The sequence below is a fragment of the Mustela nigripes genome, chromosome 4 (assembly GCF_022355385.1).
Source record: "Mustela nigripes isolate SB6536 chromosome 4, MUSNIG.SB6536, whole genome shotgun sequence".
Taxonomy (NCBI): domain Eukaryota; kingdom Metazoa; phylum Chordata; class Mammalia; order Carnivora; family Mustelidae; genus Mustela; species Mustela nigripes.
In genome coordinates this window covers 70,241,428-70,257,679 of record NC_081560.1, presented here as the reverse complement: position 1 = coordinate 70,257,679, position 16,252 = coordinate 70,241,428, and the positions used below count along the sequence as shown (strand labels likewise).

The following is a 16,252-nucleotide window of genomic DNA, read 5'->3' as shown; positions in this document are numbered from 1 at the left end:
CGGCAGTTAGGGCCTGTTTGACGGACAGGATTATCCAAAACCACACTGAGCATACGATATTAATAAACCAGTTAATAAACTGGCCCATCTAATGTTTTAAGCAAATTGACGCTAAATTTCTTTTTCATCCAAAACATTACCTCTTCCTGCCAAATGCAGGTCTCCCCTCTACCTTCTTAGTCATCTCTATGTAAGAAAGCCACTTGGTCTTGCAGAGGTCATGTAATTTGTGCGGTTTACATTGTGAGGATGGTAAAACATCTGAGTAACATCAGAATTGATTGAAATAAAAAAATTAAAAATCAGATCCATAGCCAAATACAGAAATATTCTAATTCAAAGTCTAGAGTTAAAAAGAAAAATAGTGACCGTGCTTTTAATTTTTCAAAGTTATAAATGGCTCAAGATTAACAAGGAGCACCCTGTTTCTGAACTAGGTCAATTTAATTGTGTTTTTCTTGGATACTTTGCTTGCATTACTAAGACAACTGCATCTCAGTCCCAGATGAAAGATGGGGTTCACAAGGGATGCAGTGGGAGACCCCATTCCTAGACTGTCTCCCACAGCAATAGTACCAAGGATAACTTTCTCCAGATTTACTATGGACAAATTCACTTAATAATTCTTCACAAATGATATGCTCAGCTCCTGGGAGGATGGGGATCACTTTAAACGGATGGTCTGTCTGTCTCCCAGGAAATGAAGGCTCAGTGATCACGATGCTGCGCTAGCTTCACATTCAAGCGGATGACTCTTGCTCAATGATTTCCAAAGCAATGACCTCGGCACCCCCTTCGCCCAGGTTGTCGGCGGCTTCGTTCCTCGGCTCCTGGTGGCAGATGTAAACCGGGATGTCCCCGGCTTCGGCCGCGGCGGCGGCAGCAGCAGCGGCGGCGGCGGCGGCGGCATTGGCCGCGGAGCGGCGGGGGTTCCTTCGCCCCCAGCGCTGATCCCACTGGGTTTTAAACTGCGCCCATTGGCGCTTCACGGTGGTTTGGACCTGAAAGAGAAAAGGGAACCTTGTTTTGGTATAATTGTCGGAAACGACCCAAGCCAAGCTTATGGCCACAGTTCGTGGAGCTTATCAGAGGCCAAAGGAGGCTGAGTTGTAATTCTGATCCGAAGGACCCTGCAGTACACACGCTCTGGTTGGGGAATATATACCATCGTGGGAGAAGAATCTTTAAGTCAGAGAAACGAGTTGCTTGCCTAAGCTACCACGGGCAAGGTTGTTTGCTCTTTTTTTTTTTTTTTTTTTTTTTTAAATTTTTTATTTTTTATAAACATATATTTTTATCCCCAGGGGTACAGGTCTGTGAATCACCAGGTTTACACACTTCACAGCACTCACCAAAGCACATACCCTCCCCAATGACCATAATCCCACCCCCTTCTCCCAAACCCCCTCCCCCCGGCAACCCTCAGTTTGCTCTTTTTGAGCAAAAGTCTCTTCTTTAGCTCTCCTGTCCAATGAATGAAAATTGCCTTGGTTTTATTATACCCATTATGGTATAGGTGTCCTATCAGAGGAAAAGATTTTTGAAAAGTTTTTATCTGCTACCACCTCTGATAATGCAGAAATTTTTATCTAAACCTAAACACATTACTGTTTACATATACATATACATATACATATACATATACATATACATATGCATGTACCACAGCACAGCCTGGGGTTTCATTATAAGGGCTTCATACTGTGGATTTTCCTTTCTCCAGCATGGCTTGAGATGGGACACCCCGGATAAAACTCTGGTTAATGGAGTACGAAGCTTTTAAGAATAAAATTTCAATCTCTTCCTACGAAAAAACTTCTAATATGTAAACAAACTTACCAAACTTGCTTTACAAATATGATAAACTGTATAGTAGAGAAGGAAAAGATGCTAAAGTCAGGAAGTTCTAAATACAAAAAAATAACCACCGCGGAAAAGTAGTAACACTGCTTGTCTAGCTCTGCTTTCTTCAGAACTGAGTTCAGTTTAGTCTTTAAGTTCATCTTCCCTGTCATCTCCTAACTTCTGGCTTTTCTCTATAGCTGAGCAAGACTAAAATAGAGATTATTGCTGCAGTATCTATTTTACATTTCTGATTTTCTATGGCTCAGTACAGGAGATATGCTTTTATACAAAATATTTGCATCGATTTATTAATATATCTTTCATTATCTTGCTACCGAACTTGAATGTAAGACCTAACCATTCTGGGGGCACAGGAGGGGGAATCCGGCAACAGTATGACCTGAGATAAAGCATGTAACGAGTTAATTGTGAAGAGCCAAATTTGTCTGAATCTAAAAGAAGATATAAATGATAGTACAACATACTAATGTTATAAACCGATATGCATGATAGAAGGCTGAATAATTTCTGTGGCAAATACATTTTCTGTGTATCATAGCAGAACAGTCTTTCCAAATAATTATTAGTATTTGTCATATCCTTTTAAATATTTTACTCAGTAAAAGGCAAAACAGTCAAATGATTCATCACAGACAAGAGGGTATGAAACTTGTCACTGAGGAGAGGTTCTTCTTCATATCGCAGAGCAGCCATCAAGTTCAAGATGACAAATGGTAGACGAATTTGGTAATCCAATCATTCGGAATTATTGTGGCAACAAACTGTTTTTGTGTTTTTAGTTTTTTGGAGGTGATGAGTGTGTGAGTGTACTCTCTAATGTGCATCTATCTAATTTTATTTAAAAGAGACAAACACCAAAACTTTAAGTGCCATGGTCAAGCTGTGCACCTTGTATCCGAACCTTGTGTTGACAAAAGACGTGCTGAGGGTCATGGACAGCATGAAAAGTTGGAGCTGTCGCTGTTATTTTCTGAGGGTTTACCACATGCCATTTTCCAGGCTCTTGTTTAGTATGAACTTATTTAATCCTGCTGATTTAATGGCTACTGTTCCCTTCACTTTACATATGGGGGCTGAGGTTATGTAACGTGTCCAGGGTCAGAACCGCTGGAATGTGGTGGAACCACCACACCAGGGGAAGCTCGTGGCTCCTGACCATGTGCTTGGCCACAATACACACTGTAGATAGCTGACCATCAAGTTCTGAACTGAACTGAAAATAGAATTTGTTTCCTGTGGTCATTGCTTAGGCAGGATGAGAGCACTAAGTGTTGACACACCGACCCCAAAGACTGTGCTCTTTGGGTTTGGGTCCCAGCTTATTGCCTGCATAGGCTTTTTTGTCTTTTGGTTTTTTGTTTTTTTCTTTCTTAGATTTTTCTCCTTTGTAAAAAGGAGATCAGGACATGAATTCAGTTATGAGTAAGATTTACTGAGGTTATTTGAATCACCTCATACGATGTTGGTGCGTAGCAGCAGTAATTTCCTACTTTTTCTCCCATTCTCACCCCTTGCTAACCCCACCTCCCACCACCTCCAAGGTTCTGCCAGTCAATGTGGCTGGATTTGAGAGTCAGGTATCTCCCTTTTGATAGTCTGACACCTTCAGGCTCCTCTCCAGCCTAGTTCTTTATTAGGGCTATTTACTGGTTGAAAATTAATTCATATAAGTGTTTTGCTTCCTTTGCTTTCCTAAGCACATTAGTGCAAGAGGTACAGATGGAAGGTGTAACACAGCTGGAAGGGACAAGATGGATTGGAGGAATAGAAGAGGCAGAGATGAGGAAGAATGAAATAGTAAAGAAGAAAAGCAATTAGGACAGTTTATCTGCATTTAGTGCTGAATAACTGAGCATTGACTAGTTTGTTTCCCCTCTGTGACATTTCTGTCTATAGGTCAAGACACAAAGAGAAGATAAAGTCTGAAGAATTGGGTCCATTTACTCTCTCTAATTGAAACAATGTGCTCTTGCTCACACCGGCTTCCTGCACTCGGCTGCTGCCATTCAAAACAGCAGTAGGGGGACATACTCCGAATGGGCTGAACTGGACTGGGGTTACTCTCTTCAGAAGGAATTCAGTCCATACCCAGAGTGACCTGAAATCTTGGTTTGATGGTTTTGTCCTTTAGCTATTTACCCCAAATGCCTCTATTTCAGTCACCCGGCCAGCACAGATAGAAGGGATTCAGGTTCTGTAAGAGCACTTAGATACCAGGCACAGAGCTGCTATCAGGGGCAGGAGTGGAAAATTCCTGTCATTCTACTGCTTTTGTCTGAGTTGGCTCATCTCTCTGCCAGAGTGGTTTTAAACCACTTATGGCCTTGACCTGAATTCTCCAAAATTAACAAACTGCTTGTCTCTCTCCACCAGCTATATCGTTTCTTCCCATCAGGTCTCTCTGCTCATGCTGCTCCCTCTGACCGGAATGGCCCTCTCCCACCCTCACTGGTGCCCAAACTTGTTTTTCAGGACTCAACTCTGTTTCTCTAGGAAACTTTTCTTGATCCTTTGATACAGACAGAGTCAGGAGTCTCTCTTCCGTGCTCTTGTTGCAGTAACCTATACTCATTATTGCTCTTACTGCGCTATAACATTGTGACTTGCTGTGTCTCTCTCTCCTCCTGTACAAGAAAATTCTGAAAAGCAGGAACCATGTCTTGTCCATTTTTGTATTCCCAGAACATGTCATGCTGTTGGGCATACAGCAGTTCTTCAACAAATACTTGCGGACTATCAACATCCATTCTAGAATGAGTTCATAACTCTTTCAGCCAAGAAAATGATCACCAATGACCATAATTAGTGCACTGATATCCGGTGGTACCAGGGTGGGGAGCTGAAAGCATCTAGGACAAACCTTATGGAGAAATTGAAATGTTCTTTCATGGGTTTTGATATGAGACCTAGAATCATTGCTTTTTGAGAACTTGAATTCCTTCCAGAGGTAAACCGTAAGCTACTGGGTGTTGGATCACCTACAACTGTTGCTAGGTCTTCTCTCATGCCATGGTGTGTGTTTTGGGGAACTGCTCTTGAGCTCCAGTGAGTTGCTACTTTTGGAAATGAGCAGAAGCAGGCACTTGTCGGCAACCTGGCAACCAGCTGGGCAGGGAAGGAAGAGTGTCATTGGGTCACATCACACCACCTTTCTGTTCTTTTTCCACCTATAGCATCATTTCACTGGGTCTCATTCGATGCCATGAAAGAAAGGACTGAACTTTGGGTCAAGAAACTCACTCTGCCCACATTAGCCTTATAATCTTGGGTAGGATAGTTAACCTCTTTGAGACTCCTTTCTTCAATACAATTCTTCTACCTCACCTTGCTGTTGGAAGGATTAAATTGTGACAGTATATATCAAAGTGGCATCTAAGCTTTAAAGTACTACACAGGGAGGCTACTGTTATTATTGCTATTACTGTGCTGTTATTATGGCAGGATGGTGACCTCAAGTCTTCAGACTAAAATGAAACTCTTCTGTCATATTCTTTTTTGGAGGGTGGTAGTGCTAAGAAAATACAAAGACCTCTCAATGACACACATAGTTGCTGATCTCATACATTCTACACTAGGTCTCTACAGAGTGCTCCATGGCCCAGGCTTGCTACTTCCTGGATTTCTTTTGGATTTCTATACCATTTATTTTTCTGTTGGGACTAGCCAAAAGATGGCATGGTTTTATTTGGGTCATACTATCTATTAAATGTAGGTCCTTAATGCTTTAAATGCCAGGTTTGTAATCTAGGAACCATCAAATGCCCTGTTGAGGAATTAGGAAATATACTGCTTCAGCATATTTTTGGAGAAGTGATGTCCCCAGACAAAGGGAATTGACAGTTTCCGTGGATTCAGCATCTCTCAAATACCAACACTGTCTTTATAGATAAAACTCACACGGTTATTTAGAGGTATCCAAAGCAGACAGTTTAAGTTTAGAGTGAGTTTGTAAAAGTGCCCAGAGGACGAAAAAAAAAAAAAGGCTTTGTTTCTCCTCACATTTTAAGAAAATAATCCCCATTGGCATATCCATGCGTATTAATGAAGTACCCTGCCCAGCATGAGGCCAAAGGGTTTGAGGCCTATTTTATGTTTTTAATATTATTATTATTACAGAAATGTTCATAGCCTTCTATAATTGCATTCCCGAATTATAATCTATTCTTTTGTGTGGAGCTGGCAATCTGCTTCAATTTGTAAACCACATATATAAGAATAGGCCCTTAGCAGGATGTAAAAGACACTTGAATAATTATAGTTTAATAGGGCAATTATCTCCTACAATACCACAGGTTGAGCTTGATGCTGCTTTGATCACTAAAATAAGGGCATTGAATCTGTTTGGGGGAAAAAAAAAACAGGGAGACTTCATTGCTCTTGAAAAGCATCAGAAATGTTAGGAGTTACCAATGTGATAAATATAACATACAAAGTTTTGAATTATATAGATTCATCACTCCTTATAAAAGCAATTAACACAGATCACTTTACATTTTCCCTAATTATATCAATTTCTTTATTAACCACTTTAAAAAATAGAGCCCTGATCTGATGGTTTGAAGTCATAAGTATTACACCTGGCTCTAGTATTAACCATCTATATGAGGTTGGTATATTTGGGCCTCAGTTTCTACATCTGTGAAAAAGAAAATCAGGTCAGAATCTTCACAGTTGGACTTGAATGCTTTCATCTTTGGCCTTAGTTTTCCTCAAGTTCAGCATAAGCACCAGAAGTTATATACTGTTGAGTGGAAGGTGGGGTTTATTCCTAGGAGTTTTGATCCATTGGATAGAAAGATTTTTCAAACCTGCTCCCTCATACCTTCACTTGCTGATTCCACAACTCAACAGGCCTGCTGCAATCGAAATTTAAGATTTAAAATCATGAACTTTAAAAACATTTTAGATCCACTTGGAGGTATGCTTTAAATGCTTTTATATGACTTTCTGAGGCGGAACCCCTATTAAATCCTGTTAATTAGATACTGAGGTATGCTTCTGAATATTATTCATAAAGTTGTCACTGATACTTTTTTCACCTTTTGGAGCATTATCTTTACTGGTCTTTTTCTTACAGAATGTACATGCCCTACAGTTTGAGATAAATTGGGTACTTCATGATCATAAGACCAGGCTTTCTAATTCCCATTCACTATGTACTCTTCTAGTCTGTAGAAGCTTTCTTGTTCTAGAAGACACCAACAAATAAATATCATCTATGATAAGGTTAATATTTTTGAAAATATTTAACTATTATATTTCCTAAATAACATTACCCTGCAACTCCCTAGTTCATTAAGTCATGGCCATTCATTGCTTGAAGAACAAATTAGATTTTGCCTAGAGTGGGTTCTCAAAGTGTGTTCTCTGATCAGCAGCATCAGCTTCACCTGGAAACTTGTCAGAAATGCAAATTCCTCAGGCCTCATCCCTGTCCTCCTGAATAGGAAACTCTTCTGAGAGGTCAAGCACTCTATGTTTTAACAAACTTTCCCTGGCAATTCTGATGCACACGAAAGTTTGAGAATACTGCTCTAGAACAAAGAAATCACTGTTTAGCTTTGAGTCTCAAAGCTGACTTTCTTGAGTCTCTAGAAGGACAACAGCTTTGAAAACCAGGTTTTATTGAGTGAGAAAAAGAATTTCTAAATAGAAAAGCTTATCTTTGCATTATGAAGTGAAAACCATGCTACCCTGGAAAAAGAATTTTACTAAAAGCCATAGTATAGAGGACACACAAGATACAGTGTAGGGAGAGTCCCCTGAGGATAGGAAGGAGCCGTGGTTAGTACAAAGCCCTTCCAGTCCTGAGAGGGAGAGAGATATACAGAGACACAAATGACCTTGCATTTCCCCTTCATGGTGGGAATACCTGGGGAAATGGGGAGAAGACACTCAACAGTATATAACTTCTGGTGCTTATGCTTATACCCCAGTATAGCAAGTCTTTCTCTTTGATTCTGAGAGCACAGTCTAGAAATTGATAGCCATGTAAAGAAGTCCCACACTTGGCTTGGTACCATGTCCAAGCTGGTGCCTGAGTGGTGGAGCGGGAATGGCTATGACATGTGCTAAAGACAGACTCGTAGGCCCTTCACAGTGTGAAGAAAGGAGGCTGACCCTCTGGGGTCCTTGGGTGAGTGGAAGAGAGAACTGGTGAGGCAGAACAAGGCTGGGGCCTGGTCAAGGAAGCGACACACTAGAAGGATCTCTAGGCTCCTCAGGAGTGAGGGAGCCACCCTGAGTGTCAGCAGGGCCTACCAACTGCACCTTTGGATGAAGGCTTTGGAACCAAATATTTTCTAGAAAGAGACTGCCATCTCTTAGAAGCTGGTGGGATGAGTTATCTAAAGCAAGACAAGTTACAACAACAACAAAAAAGCAGTGGTAGTTTCCATCCACTCCAATCTGTTACTGTTAAATTGAGATCTTTCTGATCATGCTACTTTGATCGACAAACGATTTTACCCACAGTGCATGGACAATAGCAAGACCCATGGAAAGGGAGAACAACCACTGTCTTGTTGGTGCTCTCTCTATTTTTAAGATGTAACTCAGAACCGCTGGGCATCTTTGTAGCCGTCATCATCTCTTTGAGGTCCCTTACATACTTAATAATACATGGTCAACATCCATACTCTTAGAAGACTTGTAGGAAATACGTGATCCATAAGCATGCCCTCGTGGGTGCTTCCTGATTCCTACTCCTGTCATTCTCCAAATTCCTTCCCTGCTTCTAGTCTATCTGTCGGTATTTGACCAATTTCCATAATGGGAATCACTGACAACATGCAGGTAAGAAATGAAAATGAAAACCTCCTTCTGCACTGTCGAGCTGCCATCTCAGCCCCCTAGATCTCTGCTAAAACTCAACGTGCTCCCAGCAAAGCCCACACACTTCTCTGGCAGTGGCAGTGGCAGCTTCGAGACCCACCCGCAGGGCTGCATGCCCTGCCGGGTTGATGGGGGTATAGACAGCACCTTCACAGAAGGCCCAGTGGAGAGCTGCAAATCTAAAATTCATGGGGCTGTGATGTTACATTTGGCACAGTACAAAATTTCTATCTTATTAGAAATGTCACTCTGGTAGCTTCCCCAGTAAAAGAATCCTAATTAAAATGGAGATGGTTTCTTGGCTTTGAAAAGCAGAGATAACATACTCAAATGAAATAGAAATGATCAATTGTTGGGAGGACTTCTTGTCTTGCTCTCTATGCCTGATGCTTCAAAGACAGCGTCATGGTTAAAACAGAGGAAGGGGGGTGAAGTATTTTTGCAAATGCCTACAATCCTCTCATGTTTTCAAGGTATGCCCCTTCTGAACCTGATTTTTATGTTAGCCCTATAGAGATATTGCTTTAGGTGGAAAATTTATTTGTATGGCACCTGAAATAACTTATAAGACAGATTATGCATTCATAGAAATTGATATAAAGAGAGGATGTCCTAAACCATATTTATTTATTTATTTGGTTTTTGCTATTCTTAAAACAAACAAAAAAACCAAAGAGACACTAACAGCTGACAGCAGAAGGGTGACTTTTCATTTCTACCCCAGGCCTTCAGTCTAGCCCCTGGATGATCTATTTCTGCTGAATGAAGGAATGAGCTTATGGGTGAATGGATGAAGTGAGGAGTAAAATGTACCAATTAAATAGTAGAATGAGAGCGACAAAAATCTTATAAAGCAGTGACAAGGTTGGAGATAAATAATACGTCATAGAACAGCAAAATCTTATAGGTGCTCCCTGATAACCGAAGAAATAAAGAGTAGAGAATTAAAGATCAATTGATTCTGGTTAGAAACCTTTCTAATTACTAATAGGAAAAATCTTAACATTTGTTGATCTCTTCACCAAATGGTATTTTTCTTGGTATAGAATTATTCTAAATAGGGATCAACGTAAAATGATAAAAAATAATTGCACATTACAATTCATGTGGTATATAACTAGAAAAAGTATATGAGCAAAGCTCCAGGGAGGAATCATAGACATATTATAGTGTAGTGGAATATTTAGTTCATTTAATTAAGAATCAGGAAATCTAGGTTCTAGTCCTGGTTGTGGAACTATGACTGTGACATTGTACCAGTCACACGTTCTTCCTAGAGTGTAGGCTTCTCACCTGAAAAATGAGGGAGCTTACAAACTGTGTTTCTTGAAAGCCTGGGTCTTCTTTGGTACAAATTTAAGCAGCTCCACTTTTTTTTTTTTTTTTTTTTTTTTTTTTTTTTTAAGATTCCATCTATTCACTTGACAGACAGAGATCACAAGCAGGCAGAGAGGCAGGCAGAGAGAGAGAGAGAGAGAGGAGGAAGCAGGCTCCCCGCAGAGCAGAGAGCTCGATGCGGGGCTCGATCCCAGGACCCTGGGATCACCACCAGAGCTGAAGGCAGAGGCTTTAACCCACTGAGCCACCCAGGTGCCCCAAAGCAGCTCCACTTTTAAAAAAGAAATTCCAGTACAATTAACATATATGTTGCAAATGGCAAGATTTTACTGTTTTATGTCTGAGTAATATTCCATTGTATGTATGTACCAGAACTACTTTATCCTTTCATCCTTCAAGGGACACTTGGGCTGCTTCCATTTCTTGGCTATTATAAATAATGCTGCTATAAACATAGGGGTACATATATCTCTTGAATAAGTGTTTTCATATTCTTTGGGTAAATAGCCAGTAGTGGAATTACCAGATCATATGATAGTTCTATTTCTAATTTTCCAAGGAGCCTCCATGCTGTTTCCCACAGTGGCTGCACCAGTTTGCATTAGGGAGTAAGCAGCTTCATGTTTCTACTTCACAGTTGGGGTCCCAGGCAAGAAGATTTCATTGCAAGAAAGGGCACTCTGGCTAACCTCCCCCTGACAACACTGGCCATGTGGATCTCTAGATTTCACTGAGCTAAATATTCAGATAATAAATTACTTATATGAGGCTCCTTTTGGGGTCTTAACTTCAGGAGGACTGCCACCATCTCGAAGATGTGGTGTGACACTGGCACCAAGCGACAGGACAAGAAAGTGGTGAACCAGTTCACACTGGCTGGATCCTGGCTCAGCCCCAGGGAGGAGCTGAGTCTTCCAAAAGGATGGCAGCATGACTTCTCTTTCTAGGAGAATCCAGAATAGCTCTCACTCTTGCTGCTCCAGGGACTGACTAGCTTAAGATGCCATCCAATGAAATCAGAACATAGCTGCCCATGTGGATCATATCTACAATTCTCCCATAGAAACACAGATAAGATTCATGTGAAGTAGTGGAAAAATACATGATCCTGTATGTCACGAAACCCCATGAGGTCAACTGCAGAAGTGAGAGCAAATGAAATGTGACCAGAGGCCCTTTGGGAACTGTAAAGTGCTGGCTTTGTATCAACGAGTGATGGTATTCTGTGAAATGCACGCTTACCTCGTTGTTGCAGAAGCAGTAGATCACGGCGACAAAGAATCCCTTAAAAGAGAAGGAAAAATAGAACTGAGATTATTTTTGGGTGCGTTACATTGTTTAGGAATCAATATTAATAGACAGCCTGAAGAGGAGCATTTCACTATTGCATTAGCAAGTCAAGGCTTGATGAAAGACAATTACTAGCACACTCATATTCAGTGCTTCACTATAAGAATATTCTAGTTTAAGGGGGTACAGTTTCCACCTTGGGGTCCACTGGAGACATTTCCTACTGACAGGAACATCTGCCTCATGGCATTGGTGACTGTGTTTTCATGGCATTGGTGACTGTGATGCTAGCTATCAGGTTGGGAAACTGATTGGCACTGGTTATGTTGATCTTCAAAACTCCCCCTCATAAAGGCAAAACAAATGTGCTTTCCCTCAAACTATTGGAGAGGGGAAGGAAAGGTTGAAAGGACGGTGGGAATAGAAACTCTGTCCTCAGTACTCAGTGCTGTGCAGTGGGTCAGTCCCTGGACAAGTATTTGTCCTCAGAAAGATGTGTTCTCAAAGCTCATCCTCCCTGTTTTCCTTCCTCGGTTTTGAGATTCAAAAATAAAAGGGGGAAACAGGTAATGAGAAAAAGAGAAGCTGTATCCCTTCCAGGTTATATATATTTGCAAAGGTCCTTCTGATCACAGATGGACCTTAGAAGTGCTTCTGCCTACATCAACTAGCTGAGCAAACAGCTGATCAATACACCACCGGCTTCTTTACCTGGAAGTGAATCAGAGAGTGCATCAGGTAATCGTAGATCTTCCCAAGCATCTTGTTGGAAGGCCTCCAGGGAAAGACGACAAACTGGATTCCGAGCAGGGGCACCAGGATCAGAGTGGCCCTCACGGCCTTCAGGTACATGTGCGATTCCGCCTCCTGGGTCTCCCTCAGCTTGCTCACGAGCACCCGGACGATGTTGAGCAGGAAGAAGAAATTGACCTGCAAAGATGTGACATTATGAGCAAATCATCCAGGTCCGGCCGACTTATGGATGACTGCTTTCCTTGACTCTTGTTTATCTCAGCCTGGGAGCAGATGTCACAGGACAGGAGAGATGGCGTGTGAGTTGGTGTAATAAGCTCGGCATTACCGGGTGCAGCCGTAAAACCAAAGACCCTCTCCAGACCTGAGTTAACATTTCCCTTTTTTTAAAAAAAATTTTGTCCAAATGAGAAAACATTTTTTTTCTGTATAAGTAAATAAATTAAGTTTAATTCCAATGAGGGTAGTTTATTCATCACTTTGATTTTTATGATTTTTCCGAAGGAGAGTCATAACCAACACTTTCAGATCTTGTTTTCTGGTCATTTCATTATGGAGATTTTCCCCTTAGGCAGGACTACTTCCCAGAAAGTGAAATGAGGACCGAAGAATTCATCTCTGAAGTTTATGTAGTAGAGATAGCTCTCCCAGCCCTCTTTTCTTTCTAATAACATTTTTTAAAGAACATGACTTCATTCAGATGTAAGGCACATTAAGTAAATTAGAGACTTTAAGTTTACATTCAAGAAGTTTAGAGAAATGTAGGTATCTGGGTAGCAACCCCTCCAAACAAGACAAGAGCATTTTCATTACCCTAGAAAGTTCTCTCCTGCTTCAACAACCCTTCCACCTCAATCGACCACTAATTTCTATTACCACAGAAGTGGAGTGTTATACAGTATGTACTCTTTCATGTCTGGCTTCTTTGGTTTGACATATTATCTGTGAGATTCATTCACGTTGTGTATATTGGCATTTCATTCCTTTTTATTGCTGAGTAGTACTCCATTACATGGATAATACACATAATTTGTTTATTCTTTCTATTGTTGATGGAAATTGGCAAGGTTTCACAATTTGACTATTACAAATTAACATGCTATGATTATTTGTATACAAGTCTTTGTGTGGACATACGTTTTTGTGTCTCTTGAGTAAGTACCCAGGAGTAGAACTGCCTGTTGATATGATAAATGTATATTTAACTTTATAAGAAACTGGCAAACTGTCTTCCAAAGAAGTGGCTTCATTTTACATTCCCTCTAGCTCTAGCTGAGCATTCCAGTTGTTCTCTACCCTTGCCAAGTCTTGGTATGGTCACACTTTTTAATATTAGCCATTGCAGTGGGTCTCAAACTACTTTTGGCTATGGAGATTAATTTTGAAACCAAAGTTGTTTTTTAAATTTAATTGATGATTTATTTTTAAATGATTAGTGTGGTTTTTCTACCCAGAAAAGAAATAAGCATAGTTGCCCCCAAAACTCAAGAAAGAAGAGAGACCTTTAGTAATAATTGAACTCTTAGGAGGTATTGAAATATTCAAGATCCACATCCATGGGTCTTTGTCAGCACAGTTGGGCTGGCATGTCCATCACTGCTCTGAAGTAGGGCAAAAGAAATTGAGTGTGCACTGGAGAGACTGGGGCAGTGGGAAGTCAGGTTGGATGATGACTTGGTTTGATCAGTTTCTAATGGATACTTCTTCAGTACATGAGCAGAACATGGTTTATGACTCGGACTGTTTTCGTTTTTCTTTTTCCAAGGGAAAAGCACTGTTTTTGAGGCTAGTGGGAAAAATAGTGTCTAAATATTAAATGGGCTGGTTGTCATGCTCACTACCATAGAGTAAACCTTAGATAAAAACAAAGAGCTTGGAAATACATGCAGATGGTCATGTTCTCCTCAACCCCAACTTTTTACTAGTCATGTAATTTGGGAATGCATTTACTTGAATCTTTGGGTCTAGTTTTCTTAATGAGTACCAATAGTCCTGATGCATCTACTTCGAAGGGCTGCTGTTAGGAAGAGCCTGGCAATGTACATGCAGGCAATGTACAATCCTGAAGTGTATGCTCAGTGGTAGTTCCCACGATGGCTCACGGACCAGAGATGAAATGAGAGATGGTTTTGTTTGGCAGAGACCAGGGAAAAAGGTGCAGAGGGACTCTGATTTTTTACTTTCTTTCTCAGTAACATCTTCTTACCATTCTTCAGTCCCTTGATCTTTGCCTTTAATGAGGAGCAGGTAGGTATAGTGTTGTTTCAAGAAAACTGTACTTTTGTGATGGCGGGTATAGAAATGAACTTAATGCAACCCTTCCCCAACAGTGTTAAATAAAAATTGTTTTTTTTCATTTAAAGATCCTCAAATCAAATTGTTACAGATGATCTCATTACAGATCATCATTACCTTAGCCTAATTTTGAAGTCCTGAGCCATATGGGACACAGGGCCATCTTTACAGAAATCTTCACAAAGAGATAACACTTAATAATGGATTTAAAAAGCAATTCTCAACAACAACAACAAGATAAATAAAAGCAATTCTCACCACCAGTGCGGCCATGACGGGACCGTGGATGATGTAAAGCAGATGGGTTTCCACACTCAGCCAGCAGCTGAAAACAAGGAGGGAGGGAATACATGAATATAAATGCATTTTACTTACAAATACGTTCACTTAAAAACCACCCAAATACGTACTTGTCATTGAAGTACAGAGCCCGAGTAATCGCATGGATAGTGGTTGGCACCAGCGGGAACCCTAAAAATGTGAAAAAGCAGAAATCACACCTGATTTCTTGATCTTAAGCTACAACAGTGATTGCGTGGAAAATGGTAGTTTATCTTCAAAAAAGGTGGCAAATTTTAATATCTCTGTCAAGATACTTCCCTGATGTTTTTACACAAACTATTTTTGGTCAATCCCGATAATTATTCTCTTGGTTAGAATATCACGTGCTTTCAGAGTTTTGTGAAGAGCATCCAGGTAATTAAAAGTCTTTAACAAATATTCCAGGATGGTAGGTACCTTGTTACTCTCACTGTGACCATTACACCATCGTTATGTCTGTGGTGATGACTGTTAGTTGAGTCCACAAAGCTCTTCACTGCATGTGAACTGGACTCTTTAATAGACAGGAGTTAGGTCACCATGGAGGGCAATGACCTGGGATAGCTTACGGAGACAATAGCCTGATTGCTCTGAAATCCTTGTTGATGTTCATAATAGTTCTTGTAGGCTTTTCTTTTTCCTGTCTGTTTATATCACATGTATCGATTCCATTGTCTTTCCATTAGAATATTTCAGGGCACGACTGCCTTCCCTGCCCTCTGTAAGTTCTGCCTGTGGAACCTCTATGAAGGTAACTTGGAGTCTACCTCCCTCACTGAACTCTAAGTTCTAGTAAAAAGCAACTTTGAATTTATAAACAGAATGATAGGGGTCATTATCGGCAATGCATTCTGTCAGGGTACCTCTTTTTAAAATCAATTTTCATTCTATAAGTGTCATCTAGAATACAGTTGTGGTTCTTGCAAAATAGTTTTTCCCCCCCCTCAGATGTACCCCAGCCCAACAGAATATTGCTTGATTTGGTTGAGACATTTGTAGAAAGAGCTTTTAGAATTATCATCAGATTGAGAAATGTATCTCAGAAGTGAGTTAGACCTCCACATTTTTATTTTCTGTGAATTCTATGCAAAATGACATTGCCTCAGAATATTGAGTTTTCACCTGAGAACAACCTCAGCTTCTTAACCCGTGAAGCATATAATTCAATAGGGCCATTGATTAAATGCTTGGCCTGAGAGAATTTTGAGTTAGACTCTTTACACAAAACATAATTGTGTTTTATTCACGGCAGTTCTAACATATCATTTCCCCACTTGGGTTTTAGAAACAGAAATTCATTTTCTCGATATATTCTGAAGCATACGTTTTAGAATTAGCAGAAGAAGCATATGGAGTTCTCCCTCCCACCTCATCATTTTGTAGAGAGGAGGATGTGTTCCTTAATGTACAGAGGAGTGCGGACCCCAACTCTGCTCATTCCTAGTGCTGTTTGCCTTGTTTGAGGCAGTTTGTTTCCCCTTCCTCTTCCTCTTATCCCCCAGGCCCCAAGAACCCTAAAGGCCCTTCCTGCCACCGAAGATGTAAAAATAATCCC

The 16,252-nt window shown here is 40.6% G+C and overlaps 1 protein-coding gene across 1 annotated transcript in view; it reads right to left on the bottom strand.

The window, feature by feature from the left end:
- Positions 1-506: 506 nt before the first annotated feature.
- CALCR (calcitonin receptor) overlaps positions 507-16,252 on the bottom strand; it is a 60,670-nt gene continuing 44,924 nt past the window's right edge. The window contains exons 8-12 of the mRNA XM_059395748.1: positions 14,787-14,847; positions 14,635-14,701; positions 12,040-12,258; positions 11,281-11,322; positions 507-1,001 (exon numbers count right to left, since the gene is read on the bottom strand). Coding sequence (XP_059251731.1) covers positions 741-1,001; positions 11,281-11,322; positions 12,040-12,258; positions 14,635-14,701; positions 14,787-14,847 — 650 coding nt within the window. The 3' untranslated portion in view covers positions 507-740. The remainder of the gene's footprint in view (positions 1,002-11,280; positions 11,323-12,039; positions 12,259-14,634; positions 14,702-14,786; positions 14,848-16,252) is intronic.